This window comes from Pagrus pagrus, assembly GCF_965226575.1.
Source record: "Pagrus pagrus genome assembly, chromosome: 20".
NCBI classification, from domain to species: Eukaryota; Metazoa; Chordata; class Actinopteri; order Spariformes; family Sparidae; genus Pagrus; species Pagrus pagrus.
Genome location: NC_140207.1, coordinates 22,518,866 through 22,544,649, shown reverse-complemented (window position 1 = coordinate 22,544,649; position 25,784 = coordinate 22,518,866). Strand labels below are relative to the sequence as shown.

General features: G+C 40.9%; 1 protein-coding gene across 1 annotated transcript; it reads right to left on the bottom strand.

Moving 5' to 3' along the window:
* Positions 1 to 25,494, bottom strand: zcchc2 (zinc finger, CCHC domain containing 2). The gene is made up of 14 exons (XM_084340616.1): positions 24,458 to 25,494; positions 19,583 to 19,700; positions 18,412 to 18,482; positions 15,856 to 15,927; positions 14,746 to 14,846; positions 12,035 to 12,138; positions 10,383 to 10,445; positions 9,513 to 9,573; positions 8,585 to 8,705; positions 5,756 to 5,823; positions 5,379 to 5,455; positions 4,800 to 4,916; positions 3,012 to 4,670; positions 1 to 874 (listed from the first exon to the last, which is right to left on the bottom strand). Exons 1-14 carry the CDS (start codon positions 25,250 to 25,252, stop codon positions 813 to 815), a joined length of 3,489 nt encoding a protein of 1,162 aa, XP_084196742.1. The 5' UTR covers positions 25,253 to 25,494; the 3' UTR covers positions 1 to 812.
* Between the last annotated feature and the right edge of the window lie 290 nt (positions 25,495 to 25,784).

The following is a 25,784-nucleotide window of genomic DNA, read 5'->3' as shown; positions in this document are numbered from 1 at the left end:
GATTACTTCAAGTGTATTTTCAAGTTTGATAATGAAAAGAATAACTCATGTTGTAGTGCACCTGTTCCTTCCTTTTTCTAGTGCATTTCACCAAGTAAAACAATCTTAAAATTTGAGAAAATAACAGACAAAGCAGCAATTACCTTCCATCTAAACATACAGTATATCAAGTGGCAAAAATGCATGAGACCAATAGACTCTGATACAGTCCGATGCCTTAAACAAGGTGTACATTCAAAAACCTTACAGCAAAATTAAAAATGAAAACAAACCTAAAAACAATTTTGCTTACATTACTTTTTTGATTCTTGTTTTAATCTTTGAAAACTGCTGTACAGTTCTGTCTGACAATAAAATCCTAGTTGAACAGTAATGAGGAAAAAGCATAAATACGCTATTTTAGAAATAAGTGTATAAGAACCTCTTCAGTCTCCACTTTCATGTAAAAACAAAAAAAAAATCCCCAAAATCTCTGAACATCCTAATAATTAAGTAATAAGTTAATCATTTCCAACCCTCAGTGCAAAAATATCAAAAACAAACTGAAAGGGAAGGGACCGGGAGTCACGTGGACTGTTGGTGTGCACCAGACAGTCAATCATCTCCATGGTAACAAGATTTTCTCAGGCACAAGTACTTCGGCTTCATCCACTGAGCCCTTGGCAGGTCGCTCTCTTTTTCTAAATGCTTTTTTCTCTCCTTTTTTTTCCTGAAGCTTCAGTGCGCTGCTCACACACAGCGCTGTGGAAGAACAGAGGGCCGTCACTGTGGAAACCAGACCGGCGGAACTCCTCTTCATCTTTTCTTCCTCTTCAGTCGGCATTGTCAAGTGCTTCTGAAATGTGGGAGGCTGCGTACTTTAACCGGAAGCCACCTGCAAACACACACGAGACCACATGCACACGTACAGAGATGCATCCAAACACACACACGATACACGATCAGTGGACAGGTGAAAAATAATAGTGAACATCACTAAGTGGGGGCTCTCAGTGTTTTGTTCAGCTGTTCAGCCTGTTCATGTACACTGTACACTGTAAGGTTCTTAATCTAACTCAAAGCACTTCCCTGGCAGTCACTGGTTTGTTATGACAGAAGTCTAACTGCAGATTTTTCAATGAATTTCATGTCCACCATCAATAACAAAGCAGCATCACTTTAGAACAACAGGTAAGGTAAAGTTCAAAACTGTCATTCACTGTGTGGCAGACATGCTTCCCGGGGAAAAGCTCAGGGCCCAGACACAACAATCAGACACGGACGCTGACCGCTGTGTCGGCCAAAAAGCTGCACTTCAACACAACACAAAGTCTACAGCCATCAGCTGACCTGACTGTACGGTCTGTGTTCTGTAACTGTATTAAAACAGGGGAAACACAATGACTCTAAACTGTGGATATACATAGAGAAGTGTTTTAACACCCCTCTCGCTAACATGGACACTTCTAATGGAGAATATTTCTGATAAAAATGTGCAAATGGCCCTGGTGGAGAGGCGGAGATGAAAAATAAGGAGCGACAGCACTAAATGGGTAAAATCATGGATACTACAGCGTCTTCTGTTATTTCTCTTGTCGTGCACTGATTGGCCTCGCTGAACAGCCAGATTCATCTCTCTAACAGACAGGCTCAGACACTGATTCAATGTGCGAAAAGCTGCCGACAGGAGCTGACTAGTGCCAATGGTGCGGGTGACATGGCAAAGACCAGAGACACTCACCAACAGTCCCAACACTGGCTGTCGACTGACTGTCAGTCTGGTGCATCAGGGTGCTTAGGGCAGCTTTGTGTGACTCGTCCAACATTGTTTTCAAGCATTGCTGCAACTTGTAGTCAATGACCTGACTGCAACATCACAAAAAACTTATTTGCTGTGGGTATGTTCAGACCGTCAGCCTCAAGGGGCAGTAATGAACCCATTCAATGAGGCAAAGACACACGAGTACACGAAGGTAAGATTTACTCTTTGTATGGAACACGTGTTCTCACACAGCGTGCTTAGTTATTTATAAGAGAAATTATTTCAAGGATGAAGACTAGCTTGGTTTGGTGAATGCACATCTGGGTAAGTTCTCCAGCTCTGATAAAGTGCAGCACACAGCCACTTACTGTTTCTATAGGAAGCCTCTGAGACTGTCCCAAACCAGGCTCAATAATATACATGAAGAGTTTGAACTGTTTAGAGTTGAACTGTTGCACTTGTTTTCTGTTGTAGAGCTTTGTTAAAACCCCAGAAACACAAAACTGTCGGCAGCACAAGTATTTAACTATAACTTGAATAGCATGAAGGACAGTGTCTGCGTCTGCTGATCCGCTCTGGGTGGTGCAGGTTGGCAGGGGTAACAGCCAATGACCTGCCAAAAACTGAACAGCTCCCACATATGGAAGATTTGCAGCCTGATAATTGTAAATGAGTGAGCTCATTAGTTTATCAATGAGTTTCATGACGTGCGTCAAGTTAAATTTCAGCCGGGAGCCTGAAATGCTGTCTCATGTTTTCCTAAAATGCCTAGAAAGCCAGTGGTGATCATGTTCTGTATCTGTAGAGGTCACACCTACTGCCTGTAGCTGTTAGTGTGGTTTGGTTAGTTTCACTCTGGCGTGGTACTCTTGGGATAACCAATCACAGAGGAGTTTGATGGCAGAGATGTAGCCAGAACAAATTCTTGTCAATGACAGCTCTGTATGACAAACTTGTCTGCTTGCTGCCATGTTTTTCCTTCTCTGGCATTCATACCAGGTAGGAACAAGAACCTTCTGCCACATTCCTGCCATCCTGCAATACAGGTGTCACAGAGGGTACCTGTGATTTTTAGGATTTTAGTGCTTTAAATTGGCGCAATTTGATTGTTTCAGTGGCACCCCTTCTCTTCTGGCCAAATAAACCCAACTGAAGGAGATATGTCAGGATAGTTTAAACTAAAAGGCTCAAAAGATACTTGGTGAGAATGGACTCTGGGAGGGAAACTACAGGCTCTTCTGTTTCTCTCTGTTCCGTGTAGCTGCTCTACCTTGCTGCGTGGAGTCTATGGAGGGCTGGTTGCAGTCCTGAGCGTAGTGGCCGCTCACACCACAGTTATAACAGGACACGTTGCCGTTCTTCTTGTTGACTCCACCTCCTCCCAGTGTAGCAGTGGGCAGCATACCCAGGGGGTTTGGGTACACGTGCTGGTAGACACGCTGGCAGAACGACGCAGCCGGCGCCATCTGCTGCTGGAGGTTGTAGTTTGCAGCCGCAACAGCTGCCACGGCCGCAGCCTGGCTGCTGAGCATATGTGATGGCACGTCCGCATGGCTGTGAGAGTGAGTGTGGAGGGGGCCGTAGGGGGGCGGGTGTGCAGGAGGTGGAGCGGTGGGAAAGAAGGGGGACAAGGTGGCAGCACCGTTGGCCTGGTGTGGAGGCTGAGCCTGGGTGAGGTAACTGTTACTGCACAGGTTTGTGAGATGGAAGAGAGGCTGAGGAACGCTGAACACCTGCCGTGCTGCTGCCATCTGGTGGGCAGGGAAGAATAAAGGCGCCTGGCAGCCGGAGGCACCGCTCACACTGTTGTTGTTACTGACGCTGACCCGGCCACCGCAGTTGTTGTGACAGCCACAGGTCCCACAGCCCATGGGTTGCTGCTGTGGTTGCTGCTGCTGCGGTGGTGGTGGTGTTGGCTGCTGGGGGGGCAACTGTTGCTGCTGGGTATGCTGAAGGTTGCCAGGTGACACAGGGGCACTTCCACAGGAAGCACTGCTGTTGCTGTACGACGTGCAGTCGCTGTGTGCTGTGCTGTGAGTAAGCGCTGGGCTGGGGCTGGGAGCAGGTCCAGGGGTGTGGGTGGGCACAGCTGGAGGAACAGCTGCCTGTACATGACCAGGAGATGGAGCTATTCCAGTGGCTGCAGGTGCTCCTACAGTAGGCATGACAGAGGTGGGGACAGGGGGCAGAGTGTAGGGAGAAGGCAGGCCAGACGGTAAGTTTAATCCAGGGTGCTTGGCATGTGGAGTCTCCACATGTGGCAGAGAGGAGGCCAGGACTGAGCTGACGCCGGCCGGGTCTTGGCAGGGCAGAGACTGCTGAAGAGGAGCAGGGAAGGATGTAGGGCCAGGAGACATGACACTGATGGCTCTGACAGGAACCTGGTGTGGAGCCTGCAGACCAGCAGGAGTAGAACCACTCCCTGGAGCTCCATCAGTGCCACCTTGGCTGTGAGGCAAAGCTGTTTTGAACCTCTGAACCATGGGCTGCACAGCGGGACTTCCTGAAGGGTGGAGGCCAAGAGGTGGAATCCCAAACGTTGGGAGCATGTCCCTCTTCTCTGGGTCACCCACAATTCCAGGTCCTGGGATCGCTGAAGGCACTAGGGGCATCTGCATCATCAGTGTCCCAGACGAGGGCTTCACATCGGGGACGATGTTTTGGCTGGGAGGAGGGGCCAGTGGAAGAGAAGAGTCAGTGGCCCCGTTTGGGAGCACATGAGGCAGAGGATGCATGAAGGTGGAGAGGGGCAGAGGGGGGAAATCTGTGCTGGTCTCTGTGCAGAGCGGCTCCATCTGGGCCCGATGGTTCTTGGAAGACAAAGAATGGCTGCAGGAGACGTCCCCTGTGGCAGCTGGATCAGTCTGGTGGGTGAAGAACATGTCAGGGCCCCGACCTTTGCTGGAGTCATCAGAGTGGCTGTCTGTATCTAACAGAGAGACGACATTAGATTAGCACAGGTTCAGTCAATGTTACAACATCGCTGTGACAGATGATAATGAGAGAGGCATAAAGCACACTAAAGGTGTGTGTGTGTGTGTGTGTGTGTGTGTGTTACCTTTGTTGTTGTCGTCCTCACTGTCCATGCTCTCTGGTCCTCTGTGTTGAGGGCTGGATGGAGAGCTGTAGCCTTCGGACGAGGTTTCACCAAAGGTATCTGGACCAGAACCTCCGTCTGCAACAACATGTGTGTGATCAACAACAGAGGAGCCACCAACCATCAGGCTACAGAGGATGTACCCGTTCAAGCAGAAACTGGAAAAAAATTTAGATTTCATCAATCTTATCATGATTCTATTTGGTGGGTCCTGTCTGAGTTTTAGGGGGAGTGAACATGAGCCTGTTCTGCTAACATCACAAGATCCCCCATTTTTTAAAGGATAGGTTTACCAAAAGTAAACATTCAGTCATATCTGTTTACCCTCCATTCTAATCCAAGTCTCCAGAAGCCACAAGGTTGAGCCCCAAATTGATTTGAAAAGACCCTTATTTAAGCAGAAATCTCCACTGTGGTCGCTAAGCTAAAAGTGTTTGCATGCTTTTGGAGGTAATTTCTTTTATAGTAATATATTCCATGCATCTTCTACTACAGGAGACAGTTTCATGCCATCATCCAACCAGCCATCCACACACTCACCTTTCCTCTGAGGTGACAGAGCTGGTACCAACCTCCCATTGGCTACAAAGGCAGCAGTCCTTCCTTTCCCCTTGTCCCTGAAAAGAGAGAGTTATGTCATCAGAGAAACGCAGCAAAAGGGATATAATTGTGATCTGTTATGAGCAGTCAGAGGCAGACTATATAGACTGATAGGCATCTGACAGAGCACTAATATAAGTATCTTAATGTCAGTGACACTACACACTGTCATAAACAGATCACAGACAAACATGTTTGACTGTGACTTTCAAAAATCCACTAATGACTTTAATCTTCCATCTTCCTTTCTTTTCATCTGACTCAACAGTCTTAGCCTGTAACATTGATATCTGCAGAGTTACCATAACATGACCGACCTGTCTGTGGGAAGGCCTCTGCTCTTTGTTTTAGTGGCTGGATGGTTTCTCTTCTCAGTGTCCGGGTGCTGTGAGGACGACAGTCAGTCAGAACAGCTTCACAAATTTGAAACAAAACCTTTAACACAGCGTCACAGAGAATTCCTTGGGTGATTTTTGCCACCATTATTGCATTTTTGGTGATGTAATTTTGTTTTACAACGCACCACTGCCCAATGTGGTCAAAGCTACAGATCATACTGTTAAAGAGACACTACTAACGACAAAATGACTTACATATACAGTTACAACACACTGACAAAGGGAGGAAGTTTTGAGGCTGGTGTCGATATCAATGTTATTGGATGATTTTCTAACATTCACAGAACATACCATAAACATTTTTTTTTTGTAATGATCGCTCAAATATGGTTTCATAAACTTTATAAAAAAATTAAGAAATGAATGTCCAAAATGACACAGTGCACCGTAGGTCAAATAACTGTTCCCTTCCACCTTCTAAAGAAAACTCTTTCTTTGAAAAAATGTGAGATTCACTCAGGGACTGAGTGTAAGGAATAAGGAAGCCGTCACCAACAAAAAATAAAAATCAATGGAACATGTAATAAATTCAGTGGATAACATGTTATTTGCCAGAGTGATTTACATTTACAAAACTAAATGGACAAAATCATGACATTTGGAACAATAAACAAAAGTGGTGGAGTCTTGTCCAGCAGCAGAGAGGGAGAGAGAGAGCGAGACAGAGCTAGAGAGAAAGAGACAGAGAGAGCTAGAGAAAGAGAGAGACAGAGAGAGCTAGAGAAAGAGAGAGAGAGCTAGAGAGAGAGAGGATGTGCTTCATCAGCAAAGTGCTCTCACTCTCTCCCCCACACACACGTAGTCTTGACCTATATCAGTGAGATTAGCAGTGAGTACCCCTGTTCACGTGGCAGTGTGTGACACAACCAACCACACACACACACACGCGCGTGCACACGCACACGCACACGCACACGCACACGCACACACACACACACACACACACACACACACACACACAGCTGTATCATTCATACAAAGGAGTAGCATGTAACTACCAGCTCTAATGATTAACTGGTGTTCATGGAATTGTCCTCAACTGTGACCTGTGCTGTGCTGAGGTTTACAGTCGAGTTAATCATTTGACCAACACTGCTCAATACCTCTGCTGACATCTTGACCTAGCAAGTCAACACACCCACAAACAACCATCACCTTAATGATTCACAATTAGTTTTTAAGTAGGCATGGGCCGGTTACCGATTTCAAGGTATACCACGGTATGAAAAGTCACGGTTTCAAAACCACTAAAATTTTCCGTCATACCGTTCCTGTGGTATGACGGCAGGACTGCTGCGTTTTGTAATGTGACGTCTCGTCAGGGAGAAAGTAGAGGCCCCTCACACCGCGTGCAGCTGCAGCGTAACTGAAATGAGCTCTTTACTGAGGCAGATGGTAGTTAGAATATCTTATCTTTTCTATATCTCTATGATAGTAACTTTTTTTTTTTTTTACTGAGGCAGATATGGTAACTAGCATGCTAAGATAGATCCATCTTAGCATGCTAGTTACCATATCTGCCTCAGTAAAAAAAAAAAAAGTTATCCATAACTTTTTTTCTTTCATCAATCTTTATTGCTAAGATGGATAACACCAGCTAGTTTCTCTAACATGAGGTGAAGAAGAGAAGCACATGTGTAATGTTTTTTTTACTTTAATGCTACAATTAAGTTTAGCTTGTATAACCTGCTGTGTCATTACAAATTCAGGTTAAATTCACATGTCTGTCTTATTTTTTCTTTTTAGGACAGCAGTAGCTCTGGCAGCAACAGGGCATCCACCTCAAAAGCTGAAGGTCAGCCCACAATTCAGCAATCATTTGAGAAAACAAGTCGCCTATGCACCCACATCAAAGCATGCTAAAGACCTGAACAATGCTGTGGCATACTTCATTGTCAAAGACATGATACCCTTTCAAGCTGTGGAGAAACCTGGGTTTCTGAAATTGATGAAGACAGCAGTGCCACTTTACAAGTGCCATCAAGAAAATTATTCTCAAAGAATGAAATCCATGATATCCCTAATATCCATCATGTTCTATATATTGTTTAAAAATAAAAGACTGTTCAATGGAAAAGTTTTTTCCTTTTTTTGTTTTTAAATACAGACATTCAAAATACACATTTTAGAGCTGTAATCATAATACTGTGAAACTGTGATATTTTTGCCTAAGGTTATCATACTGTCAGAATCTCATACCGGCCCATGCCTATTTTTAAGTCAGGTAAGCGTGTTCCTTGTTATTGGTAATATTTTCATTTATACATGCAAACAATTCTGAACTCTTGTAGACAGGATTCCTTCTCTATGTGCCAGACCCGAGAGAACACCTGGACAATATGACCAACAGATTTTCCGTCATCAGTCATTTTTCAGTGACTTTTGCCTTTTAATATATATAATAATATACTATCACAGTTTGAAGCAGATGTTTCACTCATCTTCAAACAAAACAAGCATGTTAAAGAAATGGGCTTCCTACTGGAAATTATAGAAGGACAGCACAAATCCAAACACTTTTAGATTAGTATGAAAGGAATCTGTGCACAGAGCATGTTAATGTTTGTGTAATACATTGAAATGATCAACTATGTATTTTATTGGTGTGTAGAGGCACTGCTGCTGAAGAGAATGAACCTGTTTTTCAGCACATATTTCAAAATGAGAGACGCAAAGTAAGTTTAGAGTTTAAGAAGCAGTAAAAAGATATCTGGCCTTCAGAAGCATCCCACAGCTCTCAAACCTCACCTGCTCAGCCTCCTGGCTGCTCCTCAGCGTGCAGCTCTTCCTCCTCTCTGCTGGACCATTTAGCTCTGCAGCATGGCCACCTCTCCGACTATCACCCTGGGAGCCCTTGGCACTAGAGAGACTGGTGGAGAATAGAAGAATATAAGTCAAATCAAATCAAATTTTATTTGTATAGCCCAAATTCACAAATCACAGTTTGCCTCAGAGGGCTTTACAATCTGTACAGAGACGACACCCTCTGTCCTTCGACCCTCGATTCGAGTGAGGAAAAACTTGCCCCAAAAAAAGGCCCTTTTAACAGGGAAAAAAAATGTGGAAGAAACCTCAGGAAGAGCCACAGAGGAGGGATCCCTCTCCCAGGACGGACAGACGTGCAATAGATGTCGCATGTACAGAGCAGATCAACGAGATCACAATGTATACAATTATAATAGATGGTTGACATAAGTGTTGTCCATTTAAGTGTGTATCCTATCATAAAATTATTATAAAAATTCCATTTTTTTTTCGATGCAAGAAGTCTTGTTGGTGATGTTTTCTATAATATAGAGTAGTATTACTAGGGACGTTCCAAATGTCTAATCTACGGATGTTTAAGTTGAAGTATGAACCAAAAGTAAGAAAACACAAGAAAAGAAAACCCATTTTAATATATCCAGCAAGTCCAACATATTGCATATATTACAATAGCCATTTGAAACCGTTAATCACATTCCTAAATAACCAAATCCTATTTTAAATGCTTGTGGAATGTGTGACCCTTTGAGCCTTACATTATGAATATTACACATTATCCTACAAAACATGACAACAATATGACAAGTGGCAACAGTTAACCAGTCTTCTTATATTAGTAACCAATGTTTATTTTTTTTTATAATATTTTGTACATTTCTGAGGCACAGATCAAACCACACAATCTACTTACCCTTGACATGGACTCTTGGTCCCGTGCTTTTTCTTGTGTCCCTGAACATACGACTCTAAATCTGAAAGAGAGATCAACAACACTCTAAATTATACCTATGGTTAATCAATATTCAATTATTCTATTGTTACAGCTGCTGCCAGAGCACTTTTATTCTGAAAGTAATGATTTGGGTTAAACTGCTTGGACCCCTTACTAAATATAATACAAATATGTAAAGCATCGCTGAAACAACCTACAGCCGGACACTAAATAAGCCTCTAATCATCACCAGATTCTTACTGTTAAGTTCAGTGGTAATAAGTTTTAATAGAGCCATGCTGGCAGAATTTTATCATTTAGCCTTCCTTCTTTCTATCTCGCTGTACCAAGTGCTGTCACTCTGCTTACACATAAAAAAAAGATGTTTACATTGCACGGTTTCTTCAAGTTTAAAGGGAAGTGCTTGTTTACAACATTATAACATCAATAAGTATAACATCAATCCAACACACACAAGGTCTTGACAATTGTGGTGAAAATATGAAGCAGGTCAGAGCTTTGGTTAGTGTTGCTCGAGCTGAACTCGGTCCAGCTGACGATGAGGCAAATGTAGCCGTGAAGTATGAGGATTTTGGCTCAGCCTTTCCAAACGACCTCCAAAAATAAACGCTAGTTAACTTTTCATGTTTACTATGCAGCTCAGGCTATGACTGCAGCCCTGGTTAGTGGGCCGTTCCTTTGCTTTGTCCGTACGCACAATCAGGCCTCATTCACTGATTATACATGCTCTTGTGCATGTCTTTTGTCCTCTGCTCTCTCCCTGCCGACTACTCTCCACAGAGGAAAACACAAAAGCCATCACTGTGGAATCATTTCACTTCCTCTCACCTTCCTCCTGACTGGAGGCATCAGAGCAGTCTCCCTGGTAGGCCTTCCCCAGTTGGCAGTTGCCTGTAAAGAACAAGATAACTTTGTTACTGGAGACAGTAATCCCATTTTGTACCGTGGCTCTCTGAAGTGTGTTGCTGTGAGATTTATGTCACTGTGTCATGTATGAAAATAAAAAGAAGACACACCAGATGTTTCATGGTGATGTCCGGCCCACTACCTAATAACACTGCCATGTGTTCTGGCTTTGACCAACTGTGTCTGTATCTCCTAACAATTATCTTTCTAAACCAGTGATTCTCAACCTTTTTGGGCCAGCCCTCCCCTATCTGTTATCCAGGCCCCGTACAGCCCCATCAAATAAAATGTAGGCTAATTATATGTTGATTGTTGATGATTCATCCGTTTATAATTATTACTATTATGATTTTTACGCTTGCTATTATTTATATTATTTGTCATATTGCATTTATTTTTTGTATCAATCATATATTTTTTAATTTGTTTATATATCATTATATTTATGATATTGTTATTATGTTGTGTCATATCATTAGAAAGCATTAAAAAGCCTATCAATGAAAACCAAATAACAGATCTGTATTTACTGGACAGGAATGACTTGTTATTACGTTCATAAGTTCCATTCATAGATTTAGATTTTCCCCTTAATTCAATTAACACATTTGTTTGAGTTTGAGATTCACATTTCATGTTTCCCTGGTCTTATTTCCATTTACAATGTCATTTTTATTTCAGCTTCTGCATTTTAAATGCAACTAAAAAATTAAAAAATGCTTTTTCCACGTACTTCTTTGTTTTAAGTTTATTTATTACCTGATCATTTCTAGATCAATAATAATATTCTTTTAATTGTATCTATTTCACTTTTAGTTTTATATTTGGACTTGAATTTTAATAATGGCCAAATATATCTGAGGATGCTCAGAGCGCTCTGGAACAGTGAAATTCTAAACCACCATTTCCGACTGAATATATGAAAGCAACATGTTTTACAGCTAACGCTCAGCAGACTAATGGTAACTCTTATTATTTAACTCATGTTTGGATAGTTAACTACGTAACACATCTGAGTTGGATGAGGAAATGAGAGATAAGTGCTGAGCTTGGCAGTCTGGGCATTTCTCCACCTGTATGCAAGTGAAGCACCTTCACTAGATCTTTAGAAAGATTTATCATGTTTCCATCTGCAGAAGAGTTGTTGCACTTGTGACAACGAGCATGATCCGTGTCAGCTTTAGTGAAGTTTGAGTGCACTGTCATCAGAGCAGGTCTGTGTGTGTGTGTGTGTGTGTGTGTGTGTGTATGTGTGTGTGTGCAGGCTGAGACAGCTACCCCACCCCTCGCACAGTGCACTGATGACAGCATCATGAGGAGGAGAGATCTCTCTTTGGCAGTGAAAGTAGCAACAGCAAACACTGCAGCACCCAATACAAACATTGAAAAGATGTTTTCAAAATCTGTAAAAATGTTTTCATGTACTGTAGGTGCAAGTTTCAACTCGTCTTGGCGCGAATTTCTGGTGTAAACTCACAAACGCCCACCCAAGAACACCCCAGTGCCCCCCTGTCAAAAGTTTTGCTTCCAAATCTTATGATTACAACTTTATGGACATTCAGTGCGATACTTACATCTGCAGCAAGTAGGTTTTGTTGAGTAACTGGAGTCACAATTGAAGAAGCTGCAGACCTTTCTGGTCTGTCTGAAGACTGGAGGAGCAGACAGGAACCTTTCCCTAAAAGGTGGTTAGAGGGAAGACACAGAGAGAGGGAATAAGGTAAACCTGACTGTCATGGTGCTTCTCTTAGCAGGAAGAATACATGAGGCAGCAGAATGACTACAATACATTTGTGGTAAGCAGCTGAGTAAAACTTAGACACTTATACACACATAAATGTCATTAACACTGGAGATGCTGAGGACACAGCTTATAATTGAAAAAATGACTAACTCAGTATTTTACAGTATTGGGCTTTGTGTGACTACTGATGATCAAACCACAACAACACACTCCTGAACATACAAATTAGTGCTTCAGAAAAAAAAAAATCTGTAGACCTCTCACGCAACGCCCATACACTGTATGTTACTCAACATAGTGCAGTTAAAAGGGGCACTATGTAGTTTTGAAGAAGAAATTCAAACTCAGAATTTTATAATTTACTGAATAAACAAGCTGTTCTCACAGGAAAATAAGGTCCCAACAGTGTTTGAAGCTAGAAAGATGGCAGGGTCCGCCACATATAAACAAAGTAAACAGTATAAATTGTGTTGTCCTTCAAGGTCAGTTTGTTTTTTCAGTTTATTCAGTCATGAAAACAAAGAGAGTTTGTTGATTTAGTTTGTTTAGGCAGAAAACAATCAGCCAATGAAGATGTTTTTTTTTATTTATTATAAAAGTTATGTTGAAGAAATGTTTATGAGAAGAGATTCTCATTAACATTTCTTCAACAAAACCTTTACAATAAATAAAACAAAAAGCTTTCCCTGGTAGTGCTTAAACCTACACATGAGAGAGAGGCAGGAGATCAAGTGTCACACTTCCTTGCAATACAGCCCAGTTATAGATGAGAAGCTTCAAGTCAGGCAGTTAAGTTTCACTTTCCACAGTTTCACTTTGCAAAAAATGAAACTGATGGACACCATGGTGTGTGTGTGTGTGTGTGTGTGTGTGTGTGTGTGTGTGTGTGTGTGTGTGTGAAAAATCAATATAGCTTATTGACGCTGTATCTGTAGCACTAAGAAGAGACATGAGGCAAAGATACTACATGACCGGGGGGACATGCTGTTGTTCTGTCATAACTCTGACAAATCTAAGCACACAGTCACGGTGCACATATTTTTAGATTTAGTATGACTCACACTCTCATTATCTATGTCATAATGTTCAAAGCACATAAAACTTCCATAGATCTGTTTAGAAATCATCCAAGCACTTCAGAACTTGCCTGAGAATAATTCTTTAGTATTAAACTAATCAAGTTATAATCTTCTGTTTATTCATGGGTACACTGCAAACTGGATATGCTAATAGCTAAACTACATGCTTTAATGGCAGCAATTTGCCAACATGTAAACAAATATAGACTAAAACACACTGCTCAAGCTGTGGCCCACAGTGGAGTTCAGCCTGGGCCGCATTTCCGAGAGATTACAAACTGAGCCCGACCCTAACTTGACAGGCGTTCTGTTATTTTAAGTCCGAACCCAACTCAAGCCCGACACAGTTCAAGTAAGCAGAATGAATGTTTGCTGCCTGGAAAATAACAAATAGCCTCTGTCTTGAGTTCAAACAGTAGGTCCATCACTTATTATGACTTATCACTTATTTTTTACATATTTTTTTATTTATTTTTTTTTACAACCTACTTGTAAAAGCATTATGGGAACTCTAGTTCAAAAACTAGAGGGATGATCCCCAAATAATGATGCTGTTGACTTGATTTAGTGGATGTGGGGGTTCCCAGGGTCAGACTTGAAATGATTGCTCTCGATCAACACTCTTTTCTGACTCTCATCTTGCATTTCTTGTCATTGCTATCATCATAAAAACACTCACTGGCTGCCCTTCTTTAACCACAATAAGTTATGTCATGGGACAACCAATAGCTTATTCACATCAAACACAATCTACAGTTGTTGTGGGGACTTTACTGCTTGAATTTAGGTTCTTCCAGGGTGCAATAATGCCATTCGAATTCTTCGGACTGCTTCAAAGTGCCAGAAAGCACAATTTTCAGTTGTCTCCTTAGTGAACTGTGGCACAATATGGGGAAAGAATGTATTCCAGATCTATTACATACAGGAAATGACCCCCCCCCCAAAAAAGTAAAATGAGACAGATGTTGACTGAACTCAGAATAACAAAATTAAATGACCACAGTCAGACTGCGGTTTGACCTCGGTCAAAGCTGCAATTTGCAGCGTGTTCATGTGATCACACAAGTCCATCATGTTCTGCTGATGGAACTGGAATTAGATTTACAGCAGGAATACTGGCTACTGAATCTCACTAAAGGTAAGCGAAGGATAAATGCTTGAATGAATATATGAAAAAAAGAGTGTTTCCCAAACTGACTGCCCAATCTTAGTCAGCCTGTTCAAAATGAATTCTTATACAGTTTCAGTTTAATTTGTTCACAATTCAATAAAAATAGCCCTGAAATTCTTCATGTTATAGTCATTTAGAGAAATGCAAATTATCTCTAAACGCAAATAATCAGGCCAGATTCGTCATAATAAAGATTAATATTGATGAATTGGAAATGAATCATGGTTTTAGTCTTGCAATAACCCCATCAAATGACATGACAGGTCTATATCTAGGCTAAATGTAAAGTACCTGAGGTTCTTCTCCACATCCCTGCTCTCACTGTGGTCCCCCTGGTTCAGAAGCCTCAGGATGCTCTTCTCAAAAGACTCAGTACACTGATCCTTAGGAAGCTGCATAGAAAAAGAGGGGAGGTGAAACAGGCAGGATACACTGAGAAACACCATCATCATCATCATCATCATCATCACCGTCTGTCTTAACAAGTACAGAAGTAAGTTCGAGCTGAAATAATTTGTGTGTCACTCATTAAATCTGATATTAAGGGGATACCATCCCCTTGTGGTTGTGGTCTATTAAGTATGTTTTATTACTGGATACAGTGTTGGAGGCGGAGCCCCGTTCATTCCTCAGTGGCGTTTTGAAGCCAAAAAAGCTCAACTTCCCGGCTATGAAAATACCTGGTTCACTGACCGAGCCGGCTAACTTCCGGTTTAGCACCCGGCTAACTTGATTGGGGATAAAATAATTTAATCGTGCGCCTCTTCTAGACTTTTAAAATGTTATTAGACCTAATGGCTCAAATTATGATTGTGAAAGAGTCATTTCGTGGGGGTTGTGACACTCCTGTCTGTTTTACAGATGCTTCTTTTACAATGGGTCTATTGTTGTTTTCTCTTCTGTTACAACTGTTTCCGGCACATTCATGACGTGAACATGATGTAAGCGACGTACAACGCAACGTTTCAGAAAGTTTTTGGATAAAAATTACAGCCTTTCCTGCGGGAAGTGGGAACTTTCCGCAAGAATTTTGCACCTAAAATCTATTTTCCTCTGTTTATTATGCACGTAACTACAGTCATTGTGTAACTGGCTCGTATGTGACCTACACTCAACACTGTGCCTGAATGCATCCTGTTTAGACAGACGGAGCACTGGAGCTGCTGCTACCCTGCTAACATACTGCTCACACCACTCCTCCAGTTTAGACAGTGTTACTTTGACTTGGTTCTTATTACAATTAATTTTTAATAATAAATTATTTAACACTTTTGCATTGGACATGTATCACAAAAGCAGCATAAATCTTGAATTCAAGTCCTAGTCTGAGTCATGACAAGCAACTGACTGGTTGGATGACCTGCAACTTTGGCAATTTTGTCATTACACAAGAGTGCTCACCTTAAAAAGGAAATTCTCTAGTTCCAGATGGGTTTTGGTCACACTACTAGAAGAAGAGTCCGACCACTTCACCTGAAACACAGCAGAGGACATTCTCCATCACTACACGGACTACAACAGTAAGACAGGAAATGGAGTCATGCTATTGTTTCATGGTACAACAAAATACACATCCAAACAGGCATGATTACACCATATTGATTGAAGTGATCTACTTTTGGTGACTACTTGTTGAAAGGACAGACATTAGACAACTGACATAAAAACATCAAAATAACTCCAAATGACCATAAGTTTCATTCTATTGAAATGGCTCGGCTCAATCAACTCAAGCTATTTTTCTTTATCATAGTGATGCTGTGTACAACAGTGTGATATCGTCTTCTTGTTTATCTTTTAAACTGTGTTTATTAGGCTTTCCAAAAGACTGTAATTAGTGACGGAAGAGTAATAGTTGTTCGTACAGATCACATAATCAGTCACAGTTCAGGTTGTTAAGTGATAAATTGAAAAATCAGACATGAAAGTTAAAAACTTAAAAAGGAAACAATGAGAAAAATCAGACAATGGAACATATCCCTATCATTCTAAATACCACAAGGGAATTGATTCCTTTTGACAGATGTTATAAAATTTACTGAACCACTAATTAAAAGGCAAACCTTTTCCACCTTCTATCATTTTCCATCTTTTAATATCGCCTCAGCTCGTTAGAACCCAGACTGACATGATACAAAAAAAACAGTACCAGCTACCAGGTACCATCCACAATTTTTACCAATAGAAAATGGTCCCATGCAGTAGAAATACAACAATTCCACTAACAAACCATGGTAAGCATTATGGGGAAAGATGATAGGCAGACGTAAGAACAGGTCAACTACCCACACTTGAAGTCATCCCTTCTCATCCCGCTCTATAATCATGTGTGACTTTAGTTACACCCATTCAGAAGCCACTTGTATTAAAGTTATGCAATGGTTGCGATTGTAAAACTTGTACTTTACAGATAGATTTATATTTATTGGGCACTTTCTATCTGTGTACAAAGTAAGATTACAAAAGAAAAGAAAGAAAAAGAACCACTGGCATGTCAGGTCTGGTTGTAAAGAAAATAGACACAGAAGGAAGTGATATATTTTCTGAGCAGTAAGAGCTCATGAGTTACTTAACACCATGAGTAACTATGTGTGCCTTAGGAATACATTAATAAAAGGGAAGAAACAGCACTGCTGGGTTATTCTTAAAACAAAGTCATCTGTGAATGGTCGTAACATCAAATAGACACTTATGACAGTAAAATGTCACTACAACTGTGTATTCACTGTCTGATCCATTATGGCCCACCAATCTCAACGAGAAAGCTGACCGTACCACTCTGAGTCGATTTCTTCTACACTAATAAATAGCTTTACAATAAAATCGTTCTTGGTTGCATTTAAATTCTTCATTCCTATAGAAGCTATAGTATAAGAATCAGCTGTGCAAACAGTCACCTGCTATTACCTAGCATGATGGAAATAGCACAGGCCTATTTAGCAACTTGGTGCAGGATAAATACATGTGTGACAATGTATGTGTTGCCTTTGCGTGTGTCCATCAGTGGTTTGGTCCAGTATTAACAGATGGAGAGAGAGAACTGCACACTGTTGTGAGTGCTTCTGGCTTGACTGTTGAAGCTCAGTCAAGCCAACGGGACTTGGTCTCTCTCTCCATCTGTCTTACTAAATTTTATTTCTGTAAATGAGCACAAATACTCCCATTTGTTACTGTGAATCCATGTTTGTAAACCATGTTTTTTGAAGGGACAAGCTCATTAGCAGTGATCAGATACCACTAGCTTGGCACTGAACTGACTCATTATGGAAGTGAAGTCTGGGATTAACGCAATGGCCAACTGATATAAAAAACATTTTAATAAAGAAATAAAACTGTGCCTGTAACAAAAACACACACAAGCAAAACCTGCATTTTTTTTCTAGTGTGGCTTCTAAAACATACGAGGCAACAGCCTTATTCAAATCCTGCTTGACCGCACCATAACGTCACCGTGTTGGAGAAAAAAAGAAAGCCTTACTTTCAGGCTGGCATGAATACAACCAGCACAATGCACCACAGGGAGACAGTGATGCCAAAGAACAGGAGTAGTACACACCTTTCAGAAAGCTTCATCCTGCACAGAGTAGCAGGTGAAGGCTGCTCACTGATAACTGTAGACAGTGGACAGGTGAGTCCATGATGTGTTTTGACCTGATTGTGATTCAGCGATGAGACAGCAACAACAGAAGCTGCTGTCTAACATATAACCAATCACAACTCTATTCGGACTGTAAAATCTAATCGACAGCATGTAAGTGTGTTTGTGTGTGTTTGTCCAGTAGGTTCACTAAAGAAAACACCAGACATAAGTACTGAGTACTGTCAACCCTACTGAACTTATTATATAGAAACACAGAATCATGCTGAATGAAAAGTTACTCCAGACATCTTAACCTGAAGGAGAGCTGTCAGTGTGTTAGTTTGTGTGTGTGTGTGTGTGTGTGTGTAGTTACCTACCTCAAAGTTGTACTCCTTGTCTATTCTGGTCCGTGAGATGCCCCTGAGCACAATTCCCTCTATATGCACTGCTGTAACAACAGAGACCAGTAAGAAACTATTGTCAGTCCATCTCTCCAACAAGTTCCGCAGGACAAGAGTAACACAGCTAATATGACTTAGCAAATATTGTCTTCACAAACACTTACTTGTGTGTGTCTCCTGAAAGCCTATATACTATTATACCACTAATCAATACTGTGAATTGATCTGTACTGTCTTTGTGTCCAGACCATTTTTCCACTTCTAAAGTTATTAAAGGACAACCATCATAAAAAAGCATGAACCAATGTGCCAGTGTGGTGCCACAGGAATGAGCCCTAGAACCCAGAAATAAGTCAGCATTAAGCACTTTTTAAAAAAATAATTTTTTATTTAACCTTTTTTTAACCAGGTAAAGTTTATTGAGGTGTAGAATCTCTTTTTCAAAAGTTCAAAACACTTCCTGTTCCCTCGTCTAAAAGTCAATGGGTTTTTTGAATGAGTTTTTGGTTAAATATCTGAAATAAGGTCTGTGGTTAAAACAAGCGGAAGAGGTTTTCACCAGTCGTCAGTAAATACCCCACATGTGAATTATAAAGCGTTTATGTGTCTTAAAAACAGTTGCTAAAAAGTGGCTAAATGAGACTACAGAGGTTGTCATTAAACATCATCGTAACTGTACTCACTACTCCATCTTTACAGGCCGAAACTAAACTATTCTAACTGTAACTTGTACCTGTATCAATTAATAGTTAAGTGTGTATAGTTTAGCTTTTTATTTCTAGCTATTTCATTTACACTTCAAAAATCAGTGTTCATCTGTGAAGATTATCTTGCTGAACAAAACGTGTATTATTTTCTGCAATAATCAAAAAATTCCTTAAGATTTTTGTCAATCACGATGATGCTAACTTTCAGTCTAGCCTACAAAAATTTGTCATCCCTGCAGCACTCTATTAAATGATATATAATAAAAACGACACTACATGAATTCCAGCTAAAGTGACAAATGTTTCTGTTTTATTGTAGAAACCTGTTAGTTTGGCATGTTTTTGCACCTTACACAGTATTTATTCAAGACCCTGTTTTACCTGCCGCAAATGAATAATGATTTATGTATATGTGTAATGTGTTAGCTTTTTCCATTCACCTTCTCTTTGTGTAGCCCAGCGGCTGGAGCGTCGGCTCTGGCATGGAGGATGGGAGGCTGCAAATTCCCCAAAACCTGCTGGGGAAGGCAGGTAATCTGCCTTCTGACCCACCAGCTCCTGCAGACAAAAAATACACCAAGTTAGCCCACTACAATCATGACTATAAATTACAGCATGTCCATAGGGTGTGTCACAGATTTCATATTTAGCTAATTTCAAAATACACTGACACACATCCCTTTATGTTTTGCAGAATCATACCGGCAGTATCCAATACATCATATTTAGGTTGGTTTAATGTGATGTTTCAAAAACAAAGACCTTGTTAGGTGCTTGGGCACAGTTTTTCCTCACTCGAATCGAGGGTCGAAGGACAGAGGGTGTCGTCTCTGTACAGATTGTAAAGCCCTCTGAGGCAAACTGTGATTTGTGAATTTGGGCTATACAAATAAAATTTGATTTGATTTTGATTTGATTTGATTTGATTTGCAATGTTACTCTCTTGTACATTTTTTGGTAATATCATTTAGTTCTGGCATACACAAGGAATAGGATTAAAACAGCCCATAGTCATATTTATCTCTGATAAATTATAATCTTCACAATTAAATCCACACAAAACCACTTTAAATGTTGAATATCTACAAACAGTACACAGCTAATATAATATGTAAGTAAAGGACACATGCAAAACAGCTGAGCTACACCATCCATGTTTGATTTCAAAAAGGCAGCTCAAGCATCCAAAACAGACATGATGTAACCACAAACAAACACCAATAACCACTGTTTGTTTCCAACTCTCCTCTCACTCACTGTTCTCTCCCTCTGTCTTTTACCACATTCAACAGTGCCACAGTCCAGAGACTAAAAATGGCATGTTTGATTTTATTAAGAGCAGTGCATCTTCAGACCAGGCCTGACTCACAATAGATTCATCTAGAACACAGCTGCCTCGTGGAGTGTTTTATCAACTGGATGTCTGCCTAAAGGTATGTTGACTGTGATAAGTCAGCAGTAAATAACGAGGGTAAAAGTCAGACACCAATGTTGACATTTTTAGTTTAATTGAAAAAAATCTAATCTGCGTATATTTTACAATTACTTCTCTGTGAGACTACAGATTGTGGTAATTTATAGCAGCAGGGGCAGACATATTTAGGAGGCTAACCAATAAGTTAGCATCGCCCTGGTTCCCTCGACAAAAAGCCTCTGGGATTTTCCTTTCGAATTTTTTGATTATTGGTCAAAATAAGCTCCGTGGCAAACACAAGTTAAAGATACTGGCATGTTTTGTTCAGCAAGATAATCTTCACAGCTAAAAAGGTGAAGTTATGCAATAAACTACATCACTGTTGCACGACTTCAACGTCACCACCACTAAGCTTCTTACTAAACAAACCAATAGAAACTTTACTAAAAACATATCAATCTACAAGTTGAAAAGTTAGAGTAAGAATGCAACTAAATCAAATCAAAGTTATTTAAATAGCCTGAAAATCACAATCATATTGCACCAGTGGGCTTTACAATCTGTTCGGTGACAACATCCTCTGTCCTTAGCCCCTTGATTCAATTAATGAAAAACTTTCCAGAATAAAAAAACCCTTGACGAAACCTCAGGAAGTGCCACAGAGGAGGGATCCCTCTAAAGTCGGCCTGTAAATACAGATTAGTGAGTAGATGAGACTCTGTGTTCGCTGTGATGATGTTTAATGTCCCCGACAACCTCTGTAGTCTCATTTACAAACTTTTTACCAATAAACACCTTATAATTCATATGTGGGGTATCTACTGATGTATTTTTTTTAAACATGAAAATCTCCTAAGCTTGTGGTAACCACATACCTTATTTCAGGTATTTAACCAAAATTCCATTCAAAAAACACATTGACTCTGAGACAAGGGAACTGAAAGTGCTAAGATGTGAACTTATTTCTGGGTTTGAGGACTCATTCCTGTGGCACAATATGCATTACCAATCATTGTTCAATCAATTCAAGCATTCCTAATGTAAATTACCAAACATACCACATGTGGGGTTTAGGCAGAATGACACTGACACTAGACCCTGAGGTGTGAGAGGCTGCTGGGAAGCTCTGACACTTGAGAGTTGGCTGCATAACAGCTTTGCATTCCTACCATGACTTCAGATTTGGGAAGTGAATTTTCCATTTAAAATAGGGCTGAATGATATGCAAATATATTAATATTCTGATTATTTCAACACATATTGTGATGTAAGTAAATTTTTTAGTTGGATGGCTAATTTTTGCATTACATTTTAAAAAAAAATTAAAATGAAAATAAACGATAATGTGAATTTTGCTGGGGTTCGTTCCAAACAAGTATGAAACGCCACAATGCTTTATTTATATTGTATGTTCTGACACATTTTTACCTTTATCATAAAAATGTAGCATCTGCAATTGGGAGATTGATAATATTTCGAGTATTTGTTCAGCAGTAATTTATAAGTGTAAAGACAGAAACATTTCATTGTTTTGCCAGAAATCTCTTACAACCTTTGTTAAATCATTTCCTGGGAGAAACCCTGGGCTCTCTGTGGTCAGAGGTCCCATTAGCTCAGTCAGTAATCCATAAATGCCTCAAAGGCAAACAGTACAGTAACTTTGTGTTCAACTGAAAGCTCTTATTTCAAACAAACTGTATGGTGGCTCCTTCTACTTATTAATAACCCCAACCTGAGGGGAGGAAACAGGTCAAATCAATAAAATCTGCAGTTGCTTGGAAGAAGATGGCAACAAAACCTAATAAAATGCAAATCAGAGTAACCTACATTAGGAATAAAAGGAAACAGAAAAAAGTACACAACAACTTGAATTGAATGAAAAACTAAATTACACAGGATAATAACGAGGAAGCTCCAGTACGTCACTATTCAACAACTGGCCCAACAACATCCAACCTATACTGAGCCTAATAAATGTCTAAAATATGATAATATCAGTTTGTGTAGAACAGTGTTCTTCAATCATGGTTCCCTGCCCCAACACAGCTGATTAGAATGAATGTGGCTATCAGGCTTCAGCAGAACCTGATAACGAGCTGATCATTTAAAGGTGTGTTGGGGCAGGGAGACATTTAAAACATGCAGAGCAGGGGTCCTCGAGGACCAGGACTGAAGAACACTGGTACAGAATGTCTTTTTGTATGTTTTAAATTACAAATTACTTGTATGTTAATTAAATACATTTTCTCATTCTAGTATTGTCATTTATTTTAATCTGATCGCTAAGCAAGTATTTTTTTATTTGTAATAAGATACGTCTGAATGTATGTGTGCCCATCTCTGATTGTCAGTTAATTCATTTTTAATTGACTGTGATTAATCATTTAATTAGTAATCATTAACACCCCTAACAGAGGTATGGGTACATTTATGTTTGTTTGATTGGAACTCTGCCCTGGAGGTTGCTACTTGCTCTTCCCACATTAGTTCGACCCCGGCTGCCCCCTCTTTGAACATATTTGGATTTTCTGGCTTCAGTAACTGATGAGAATTGCTGCAAGCACTAAACTAATGATCCAGGGGCCTGTTACACTAAGAGGGTTTACAGAGTTATCTAGATATACCATTGTACAAGGCAGAACCCTCTAAAATCTGGAACATGTACTTGTGTAGAATGATTTGCCTCAAAGTTTAGCTGAGAAATTCAGTTCAGATTTCCTCATAAACAGCCCTTTTAGAAAAGGAGCTTGCTCCCTAATTTTCCTCCTAAAATGCTACTTCCATGTCTGTCTAAATCTGTTTGTTTTCTTCTGATTTATATGAGAAGCAAATGTGCTGCTGCGATTCTTTTCTTTGACGTGGCAACAACATTACATTATTGTGTAACTAAGCTTATACTTATTGTCAGCATACCATTTCAGCAACACATGCTACGAACATGTCTTATTCAGAAACCTTGTTTTGCCCAACACTAACAGACCTGAAAACAATTGTAGGCATGACTACCCCATGTTATGTAAATCCAGTCCCTCTCACACAGATGCTCAAGTTCCCAGACATGGCTCCATTCATAATGTTTGATTTCTGTGCATCAAAGGCTCTGATGCTGCTTTACAGACTATGTGATAAAATGAGAAACAGCTGTGTGAAAAGTAGGCAAAAGCTCCATTTATGTATTTAAGACATCATTAGCATTGCTGATGACCTTGGCAGTTAATGCTGTCATTGTAACTTGTAAATGAAAATGAAAAGTAACAGGTGCAAGCCACAAGTGAATCAATACTTTATCAGACTCGTGCTGCAACAGTTCCAGCACAGAGCAGCTGGGAGAGACAGTCTGAAGGTGCAGGGTGTTAGTACTTGGCATTTTATGGATGTAGCTTTAATAGGGGCACAGCTAAGCGTCTGATAAGCTTGTTAATGACTTTCACTGTACGGAGTTTATAGGTAGGCAGTATAAACCCACAGCACCGTCAAAGACGACGTTATACACTAGGAAAACCAAGGAACGGTGTCATGGCAGCGTCCCATACATTTGGGCATGGCTTGTGTAACTGGCTGAAACCAGCGGCCGAACTTTAGCTGCTGGCAGGTAAACTGGTGAGCTTATATATGTTAGCTAACTAGCATGTGTTAGCAATAGCGGTCCTGCCGTGGAGGACAGCTCATGATAGGAAAGGGACGTTTCCTGTTGGACCACTTGGAATACTGGGACAATATGCACTGTTACATCACGTACTATTACCTAGCTATACATTTACATTTTAAATAATTTATAACTTTAGCCACCAAAGCTAAAAACATTCACTCCCTCCTGAAGAGCACAAGTCTAAGTTGAGCAAGTTTTCGGCTAGCTTAGCTTGGCTAGCTTCAAATGGTAACTATTACTGAGGCTCATTACCGTTGTCTGGGCGTTTATTCTCAGCCGTCTTTGACGTCTCTCCTCCTCTATGGCAAGCTCTATTTTGTCAAGCTGCCCTCGGACCTTCTCCCGTTGGTGGAAGTGGAAAGCTGGGTGTAGGGAGGCCATGGTAAAAAGCAGCGCCAACTGCTCCAGAGGTCCTGCCGCTGTGTCGGTAGTGGAGAAGCCGCAGGTCTGCTCTGACCGCCCGTACACATTCCCGTCCTGACACGGTGGATGGGACGAGTGGTGGTGAGTGTCCCTGAATGGAGGAAGCGAGTACTCGTAATTTTTGTAGAACAAGGCCGGGTCTACATGGCTCAGTATCCGAAAGAGTATTCCAGCACATTCCCTGCTGTCAGACCCGAGGAGGGACAGGCAGACCAGGAGTTTGGACATAACCACTGGGTCAATCACGTCCGTTAAAACTCCCAAATCGCTCGGACTATTTGCCCGAAACTCGAAGTCCCGTAAAACATGGTAATCTTTTCTAGCGAGATCCTCTAAGTAAGATCCCAAAAAGCGGAGCTCCAGGGGTTGGCACATATGTAGCAACCCGCACATGAACTCGATCCGCTTAGCGGGGTTTAGATGTAGGCCGAACCACTCAAAAACAGTCTCCTTGTCCAGCTGGGATGGGTGCACATACGGTCTGGGCGACTCATCCAGTCCGTCCGACGCCGAGGAGGGAGGCACAGTCCTGGGAATATGTTCCGACTGATCCAATGAATCGTCCTCGGCCGTTTCGTCGCCTCCTTCCTCGCCCGTTTTCATCGGTAGCTTCATTTTCGGCATTATCAGCGCTGCGAGAGAGCCTTCAAAGTGTAAATAACGGAGCAGTGCGCATTATTGACCACTTACACCGTTTCGTAATGTTGAAGAGAGAGGCGGTCTGTCAGTCATGGATCAGTGTTTTTACTATTAGCTAATTATGTGACGCTGCGATGGGACTGGAGCTCCTTCCCTACGTTACATTCTTCTTCTACTCCTCAATTCCGGCAGAGTGGCTATGCTCGGTTAGCACAGTGCTGCCGCCGTGCGACTGTCAGCGGAGCTGCAGTAACCTGCAGGAGGCTATATAACTCAAACTGAACATGTAGGCTGGACTGCTATTTATATCTGTGTTCCAGCTGTCCCCTCGGATCTTTTAACGGCTGGGTCACTAGACTGCAGTAAGCTTAATACCCCTCCAGCTATTTACTACACCGTTTTCAAACAGAAAACAATTTAGCTACTTCCGGCTGCATTAGTAGCCTCCTCTGTAGCCCAGTTAGTCTATTCAAAATATTGTTTTTAAACTTGTTTATTATTAATTGTTAATTCAGTT

What these genes read in the sequence shown, in the direction of transcription:
- zcchc2 (XM_084340616.1), bottom strand. Translation starts at nt 25,252, where the DNA reads ATGCCGAAAATGAAGCTACCGATGAAAACGGGCGAGGAAGGAGGCGAC. An exon ending in CTGGGCTACACAAAGAGAAG is followed by an intron (nt 18,483 to 19,582) that starts GTGAATGGAAAA and finishes CTGTTGTTACAG; the next exon opens with CAGTGCATATAGAGGGAATT. An exon ending in AAAACCTACTTGCTGCAGAT is followed by an intron (nt 10,446 to 12,034) that starts GTAAGTATCGCA and finishes TGTTCTTTACAG; the next exon opens with GCAACTGCCAACTGGGGAAG.